This window comes from Crassostrea angulata, chromosome 10 (assembly GCF_025612915.1).
Source record: "Crassostrea angulata isolate pt1a10 chromosome 10, ASM2561291v2, whole genome shotgun sequence".
In the NCBI taxonomy this organism is placed as follows: Eukaryota; Metazoa; Mollusca; class Bivalvia; order Ostreida; family Ostreidae; genus Magallana; species Magallana angulata.
This window is the reverse complement of record NC_069120.1, coordinates 38,819,969-38,828,744: the sequence shown is the minus strand read 5'-3', so window position 1 is coordinate 38,828,744 and position 8,776 is coordinate 38,819,969. Positions and strand designations below refer to the sequence as shown.

The following is an 8,776-nucleotide window of genomic DNA, read 5'->3' as shown; positions in this document are numbered from 1 at the left end:
TATATAATGGTGAAGGGTTTTGTAAAACATGTGTTTTTCTTTTCTGTTGCTTCACTGTATAATTGCTTAGCATTAAATTTTCATGAATTCTCTTTCAGTATATCAACCAGTTTTCAAAATACATGATCATGTATGCTGTTTAGACAATATAGACAATATTCTTTCTCATTTACATTTATGTTAAAATGCATATAAACAAAAAAAAAATAATAATATTTTTTTCTTGGTTAATTTGAAATTTATTCTGATATTTCATTTGCAAATCTTTTAAAAATCTAATAAGTGAGTATATATTCATTATTTATGGGTTTATATTCACTTTACATGTGGTTATAATATTTTTTTTTGATTTTTAGAAATGAACTTAATTTCTAAATGGATTTATACATTTAGATATGGTTCGTTTGAATGTTACAGCAGACTTGAGGAGACGTCTCACCATCAACTTCACTCCTCCCCCAACCCCGTCCCTGGCCACCATGGGCTACAGGACTCAGATGTAAGATTTTGTTTGTCAAAATTGTGAACTCTTTATAGGTGAGCTTATTTTGAAATTTATTAGTAAGACCCTCATCATTCAAACACACACTGAATTTTTAAAGCAAACCATATGCAAAGTGCAAAAACACAATTATCAGTACCAATTACACACAAATAGAAATGTAAATGAATGAAAGAAATTTGAATGATATTAATCCAGAGAAAGTTCATCTCATCTATTTTGCTTCACATCTGCAGCAAAAATTTTCTTACTGCATTAGTTCTATCTCTTTATCTGATAAGCTGAATTATTTTTATTTCAGAGAGAGAATCAAATGTTTGAAGTCCACAGGGAAACTACAGATAGGGTCAAAGGTCAGTCTGGAGATAGCAATTCTTTCAAAAGAGGATTATCAGAATTTCTTTCATCTAAATGTTATAACCTTTGATGCAGTTTAAGGTTTTTCTGACTAAGAAGGTACACTAAGCTATATTCGAATTATTTTGCAGTCTTTTGACTTCACATCTGATGACCTACACGAACTGGAGGAAATTGGGAGAGGGAATTATGGCACCGTGACCAAAATGGTTCACAAGGATAGCGGTACTGTGATGGCTGTCAAGGTACTGTATTCTTTTGCGACATACCATTTAGAGGATTGAAATAGGAAATATTTCCACTTTGTATACTTTCTATGAGATTCAAAATGACATGAGCTGAAATTCATGGTAGTATATGCAATATGTATATGAAGTTACATTTACCTGTATAAGTGTATTGATAAAAAGGAATTTTACAATGGTATTTTTCCATCCATTTTATATAATCTGATTCCGAACAATCGAGTTTCACAATAGTGAAACAGATAATAATAATAAAGTCTTTTATTTAGACAGGATAACACAATTAGTGACAAAGTACTAGTTTAAATTGTGGTCCTGAGAGCTATTTTTATTATACCATGATGCCATTAAGTGAAGTACCAGTAAAATTGAAGACTTAGTAGATTGTTTTATGGACCAATTATTGACCATTCAGTCTTGCCATTTTTTTCAAAACAGAGAATTCGTTCCACAGTCGACGAGAAGGAACAGAAGGAGTTGTTGATGGACCTGGATGTGGTCATGAGGAGTAACGACTGTCCATTTATTGTACAGTTCTACGGAGCACTGTTCAAAGAGGTACTTAATTAATTAATTAACAATCTTTTAGCAAAGAAATTTTTGTTGTTGTTCGAAGATCTTTGGGAAAAAAACTCATTGATATTGAAAAGGATTAAATACATTGTTAATGATAAGTTCAGAATTGGAATCACTTGGTTTCATGGGGATTCTTATTAAGGTTTTATGGGTACATGTATCTAAACGTAGATATTGATAACACTGTTTGATAATCTTTTGAAGGAAGAAATTGTCTATATATGAAATAATCTCATCTAGCCAATAGTGTAGTCCTCAAAACATGCATCAATGAATTTTATTGAATCTTACATCATACATGTATGTGGACCATGTTTTAATGTCTATTTTGCTGTGTGCCTGTGTTGATAATTGTTAATTTAATCCATTGATTTCAATTTATGCATTGTATAGGAATTTTATGATGTGAATTACATTGTTCAGTTTTGTAATTTTCTTATTTCAGGGAGACTGCTGGATTTGTGTAGAGATGATGGACATTTCTTTAGACAAATTTTATAAATATATTTTTAATGTGTTGCAAAGTACGATACCAGAAGAAATTTTAGGAAAAATAACCGTAGCTGTGAGTATGAATATTGATTTTCTATTAAATTAACGAATGAACGAATGATGGCATTCCATTTGAGAGTAGTGCACACAATGAAGAAATAAATTTCCATATGTTGCTAATGAAGGATGATGTCTAGAAGTTACTTTTTATACAGTATTTTATCAAAAATGAAAATTTTGTCCAAGTTACTGTTTATCATCCTTGTTATCAAAAACTGATCCAACAGCTGATAGTTTTATCCATATGAAAAGAATTGATTCTAATTTGCCTCTAAGATTAAAGAGTTCAAGAACAATTGGCTGTATTTAAAACATCTGGAAATTTGGTGTTGATATGGTTTCAATAATTATTGATTTAAAAAATAGTATACTTTGGTCTGTACCAAGATATTTATGCCGCCCATTTGAATGATTTTTGATAAAAATACACATACCTGTGAAAGAAGTGCAATTAAATAGATGAAAGGGAAAATATCCATGATAATTTCATTCACAAATTGTCATTTTTCACTTGAAAAAATTAACAGGAACGAAAACTGATTTCTTACGGAGATTTACAATGGGAAATGTTGACATCTTTTCTCCATTAATGTGTACTCTTGTTTTCCTTTCAGACTGTAAAAGCTTTAAATTATTTAAAGGAAAATTTGAAAATAATTCACCGAGGTATGTACATGTACTTATTTCCTAAATCATATTTTACACATGATATGAATAATAGAATAAAGACAAATGATAAAACAGTCAAACAAACTATCCACATTAAATTTTTTAATGTACTTTTTGTTCAACAAAATTTATAATTCCTCTTTGTTTCTACAGATGTAAAACCATCCAACATTCTACTAGATCGCAAAGGGAACATAAAACTGTGTGATTTTGGAATTAGTGGCCAGTTGGTTGATTCTATTGCCAAAAGCAGAGATGCAGGATGTCGCCCATATATGGCAGTATGTACATGCATTTCAGATTACTTTAAAAGGAGAATTTAAAACACTTTAAAAAAAAAAAAAAAAAGGTATTATTTTTACTCTGAATGAAATGTTTGTATGACTGCATATTTAGATTTTGCGGAACACTAGCAATTCATAAGGTTTTAACACTCTTGATTTCTTATTAACTAAATTGTGGTTTTAGGACTAAAAAGGCCCTGTTGACTGAGAGGAAACGAGATTCTTTATATATACCTGTGGGTAGTGATGCCTGTGGTGTAATCAGGAATTAGTTTATAGAAACTTATACCTGTAGTTTAATCAGGAGATAGTTTATTGACCAAAACCTGTTTATTTTTTTTCACAGCCTGAAAGGATAGATCCGCGGGCATCAAGTCGAGGTTATGATATTCGTTCAGATGTTTGGAGCCTTGGAATAACACTGGTGAGATTTTTAGAATTGTTTTTGATAGGTCAACTACTGCATCAATCCTTTGTTTTGAGTTACATGTGAATATGCTGAAATATGTAATTGTCAAATAATTAATGCTTGTTCTTACTTAAATTTATGCTTTTATCATGATAAGAGTTGGGTATCAGAAAATGCAGCAAGAAATATTGGTTTTGAATTTTGAAGATGGAGCTCGCCACTGGAAAGTTTCCCTATCCGAAGTGGAACAGTGTGTTTGACCAGTTAACTCAGGTAGTTCAAGGGCCAGCTCCTCAGCTCAAGTCAACCGAGGGACGGTTCTCTGATGAATTTCTCAACTTCCTGAATACCTGGTGAGCCCTCGGCGTTTTATTGATATTTTATGTTTAAAATATATGAGTTCATGCCTGTTGGGATATGGTTTGAGAAGACAACGTTTATGTAAACATGTATAATCATGTTTTTGCAGTTTGACTAAAGATGAGAAGCAAAGACCCAAATATGCCAAACTTTTGGTGAGTATACGTTTCTTAGTGTATATTCATTATAAAGCTCCAAAATTGGCGATAACGATACCAAAATTCAAGAGAAAAGTTATAATGATTTTGTTTTTCATTTGGAATATTATCAGTGATACAGTAATTAAGACATCTTTTGCTAATTTAAAAATTTTTCCTCTTTGTTGTAGGAGCATCCCTTTATCAAACGATATAGTGAACTGGAAGTTGACATTGCCAGTTATGTGGTGAAAATTCTCAATCACGTGCGAGAGACAAACACAAACCTGCAGGAGCTCACTGCCTCCAACTCTTGACAAAGCGGGGCTGTTGTTAAGGGCTTTCAATTCAGGGACAACTTAACACAGAACAAAACGCTCAACTGATCAAGACACCTGAGCGAGTCTTGACAGAGGGGTGGTAACTGAAGAGGAGAAAAAAAGGGGAGAATCGGTGATATGTACACGTACAAGAAGTCGATCTTCATCTATGCAGCCAGCTGGTTGGCATTAAATCATTACATGTATCTACAACATATTAGATGCTGGTCTCTAAACTGGACTACTCAATAACTAATGAGAATGGATCTCGTACAGTATCCAAGATGTACAACGTTTATGATTTTATGAACTGGTACATAGTTTATTTTTGTATTTTTCCCCCTTTCTCCTTTTATTTTTCTTCCTTTGTTTTTAACCATGCAAGCTGTTTGATTATTAAATGTGGTTGTTGATATAATTTTTTTTTTTAAGATTTGAAAGATTGAAACATTAAGATTTATTTTAATTCTAGCTAGTTACTGTAAATTCCTAATTTTACTCGAGTACTTATTCCGCGATTCCATTGTATTATATCAAATCGTGAGAATATAAAATCGCGAGCACAATTTTTTTGTTGTAATTTACCATAATTTAAAACTGACTGAAAAATAAAAAACAAGATTTTAAAATCTGCAAGTGTTGATGCTTGCAATTTTATGCGGATATTGATTCCTTGCGTTTAATTAAGAATCTACAGTACATAACTTGGTGATAGAGGGCTTTCATTTTTTTTTCTGCAAAGCAGATTTTGTGCACTTTTCATTCTGATTGTGTCGCACCCTTCCTTATGAAATCGACACAAAAGAACTGCATGTTAGGCTGTTTGTCTCTCTACATCTTCTATAATCTATTCCATACCTTTTTTTGTTGATCAAGATATAAGGGATGCTTTTTTACATGTATATAGAGGTTCGAGTGACAAACAACTATAAGAATGTCATGGCAAACAAACTGAGAATTTTTAAAAACATTTTTTTTTTAATGCTGGTCTTTTACTTATTAAGAAAGGGTTTTCCTTATGTACAAGAATTTGATAAGAATACCAGTTTATGATTTTGAATACATAGGTTATGAATTTTCTGTTAATAATAAAGTAATTTTCTATAATTTTTTTTACATACCCGGTACATTGAATCATATTCAAATACGAGTTGTATTTCTTTGCTAGTAAGAGGTTTAATTTTTATCCCTATTTCTTATGGAATCAATGAACTGAATTAATATTGTTTTTAAAAAATCAATTACATATAGTGCTACCTTCTCCTACATGCATAGATACATTTATAATCAGAATAACAGATTCTGAAGATTTTGTAACCATAGTAAATGGAATATTGTTTGTTAAAGCTATTGAGAAAATAAGAATTGTATTTTGAATGTGTACATTCCAGTAGTGAAATGTAGACACCATTCTATTTTCCATCCTTGTATGACAATTTAGTGTTCAGTTTGAGGCTCAAGTTCAGAGGAACTTTTCCAGCTTGATTCATGTGGTACTTGCTCATTGACTTTTGTAGAAAAAAATCTCTGTTAAAAAAAACACCAAAAAAAAAAATCAATATGTTGACGTGATCAAGTCCTCAGCAACTAGAAAGAGCTCTTTAAAAAATCAGTGTTGGGAAATTAACCAATCGAAGAATGTGCCAGAGGTTCTTCTGGTTTTTTTTTTATGCCTTTTCCAAATGTATATGGCTTCTTGGCTTTTTTCCCTGCTTTTTAAGTACCAGTCACTTCTTTTTGTCTCATTATGGTGTGCCATACTTGTCTTTGATTTCATCAGGTGGATTTCTTGTTTATAAATAAGGACTGTTTAGAAAAATAATAGAAATTTTCAGTAAATATGCACAACTTTTTCTTTTTCATAGAGAGGCACATTATAAACACGTAATAACCAGGGCAAAATCAATAGACAGTGTGATTCCTAATTCAAATCATTTAATTTCATGTTGAACATTTTATTGTTATTTTTAAACTTGGCCTTTCAGATGGTTTATATTCATGAAACATTTCAAAGATGCAGAACAGAGGAATTACTTTAGGGAAAATGTGTCAAAATTAAAGAGCATTTGTCAGCATATATACTGGTAGTTAAAGGTTTTTTTTGAGAAACACATTATTAATCTACGACACGTTCCTCAATTTTGTATAACTTTTTCCACGAATTTGTTATTTGATTTACTTCCGGTACTACTTTGACAAGCTTTCTTACAAAAAATAGGGTACCTTACCAGGCATTTGTACAAGATACTAGAGTATGAAATGTCCTATATAATCTTATTGAAAATACACTTGAATTGTTGATATGTTATTTGGTACATTATCAGGTTGAAATTTAAAAAATAATTATCATTTTTCATCAGATGCTTGAGGAACATGTCGTCTGACCTTAACACAAGAACAAGGAAGTTTATGAATTATATTTGTTAATTTGTAATAAAATATTTTCATTCCAGCACATGAGAAGACTGCATTGCTAGAAAATGTGTTTGTTACCATCGTTTATATCAATCATGTACCGGTAGTTATACGATACTGCTGAAACTTTCAGAAATAGTATTGATATTTTTATGGTCTCCTTCCTTTGAATGGGCATGTACGACCAATCACAAAATCTCTCTTCAGCTGTTCACTAATGCATTTTTTTTTTGTCTGAAAATTGAATTGAATTAATATTTTTAAAAAAAATTTCTAGTATGTATACAGTACTTTCCTTTCACAAACTTCTTTATATAGAAAATGTATTAGATCTGTATGATTGTATAATGTAATGTCTATTTATTATGTCTTTAATAATTATTGTGAAAAGAAAATAGATTGGTATGATTTCATAATTTCTTTGATAGAGAAACTTTTACCAACACACTTTATTTTTGTGTTCATATATATATATAATTATATGTATAGAAATGACTGTCATGTTAACTTTAATTCAATATTGATCTTAATCATGTGAAAAAGAAACTGAGTTTGTTGGCACTGGACATATTTTTAACAGGTGTTTGACGAAATGCAACACAGAATTAAACAACCATATTCTATTTCTGTTAAAAATCTGTTAACCTTTTAAACTTTTATCTGAATTTTTCCTTGTAAACACCTATGTATTGATACACTAAAAAGAGAAGTTTTATCAATTATGATAGTTGTTACAGAATTAAAAAAAAAACAGTCAGAAAATTGTTATGTTCAATCTTTTCCATGTACATGTAAGTCATGAAGGTTTTAATGGGGGAGGAAATGATGCAAATGCATATTAAAAAATTACACAAAATTTCTGTTTTATTCCTCAGAAGTGGGAGAGGGAAAATCTTGGGTCACTTGCCCCAAGTAAACTTTTATTATTATTATACCTCATTATAATAATTTCATCCAACGCGTTATTTGATTGATTCTAGTCAATTAAGTACCAGGGCAAATAAATTTGCCTGTCATCGCTATTTTTTTCATCATGTCCCATAATTACTTGACAATAATTTGAAAACGAGACGTAGAACCCAATGTCTTACAAGTAATCACTGTGGTTTGGTTTGATAGAACCATTTTAACAAGGCCTTGGACTTTCAGTAGGATGTGACTGTTTTTTGCGTCAAAACAAGTTAAAATGACGCTGGTTTCAAGCAAAATATACACCGATTGTGTAGTCTTTGCTCAAACTCCAGCCAAATTTTGTTGATTTCCAAGAGCCATGACTGAGTGGCCAGCAATGAAATAGACCGGTCTACATCACATCGCCGATTGACACAACTACCCAAAGTCCAAGCACTTGTTAAAATGGTTCTAAACAATTTAGTGCATGAACGTTGAGGAGATATGAAGATTTATTCCCCAGAAAAATAATATTTCCCATGGGTGTTGCCCTTGGGAAACATGAATTTCACTGGGGGAATTTCACTGGGGGAATAAATCTTCTTATCCCCCTCACAATCATGCAAAAAATGTATAATATGTATTATCACATATGTGTAATCACCTAATAATGTAGGTCTAAAGGGGGTGTCAATTATGAACCATATTTTTAAGATTTATTAAGGGGATGGGGAGGTGTTTTTTAAGGATTATCTTGGAAGCTTGAAGTCTAAACATCACATAATGACAGCAACAGTATGAGTTTTCAATTGTGATTGCTCTGTATTACCAAGTACATGTATCTTAAAACATACACATTCCATAATACTATGTCGTAGCACATGCAAACCCCCTGAGTAAGAATTAGCACCTCAGGTTATCATTATATAAAAAGCCTGTTTGGGAGGGTAACAATTGAAATAGAAACCCAGAGGAAACCTTTGTCAACCGTCGCAAGCTCTACCTGAAAGCTCAAGTGAGCTATTCTGATCACATTTTGTCTGTCGTCCGTCTGTCTGT

General features: G+C 31.5%; 1 protein-coding gene across 4 annotated transcripts in view; it reads left to right on the top strand.

The window, feature by feature from the left end:
* The window catches only part of LOC128164710 (dual specificity mitogen-activated protein kinase kinase 4-like), a 9,172-nt gene extending 1,584 nt beyond the window's left edge, over positions 1 to 7,588 (top strand). For 2 of the 4 annotated variants that reach the window (XM_052828704.1, XM_052828702.1), the window contains 11 exons: positions 418 to 499; positions 804 to 855; positions 991 to 1,104; positions 1,543 to 1,662; positions 2,126 to 2,245; positions 2,847 to 2,898; positions 3,055 to 3,182; positions 3,532 to 3,609; positions 3,802 to 3,947; positions 4,064 to 4,109; positions 4,283 to 7,588. In XM_052828704.1, the coding sequence (XP_052684664.1) occupies positions 418 to 499; positions 804 to 855; positions 991 to 1,104; positions 1,543 to 1,662; positions 2,126 to 2,245; positions 2,847 to 2,898; positions 3,055 to 3,182; positions 3,532 to 3,609; positions 3,802 to 3,947; positions 4,064 to 4,109; positions 4,283 to 4,408 (1,064 nt within the window). In that variant the 3' untranslated portion in view covers positions 4,409 to 7,588. Of the gene's footprint in view, positions 1 to 393; positions 500 to 803; positions 856 to 990; positions 1,105 to 1,542; positions 1,663 to 2,125; positions 2,246 to 2,846; positions 2,899 to 3,054; positions 3,183 to 3,531; positions 3,610 to 3,801; positions 3,948 to 4,063; positions 4,110 to 4,282 lie in introns of all 4 variants that reach the window. The other 2 variants (XM_052828703.1, XM_052828701.1) reach the window with 1 other exon arrangement.
* The last annotated feature ends 1,188 nt before the right edge of the window (positions 7,589 to 8,776 follow it).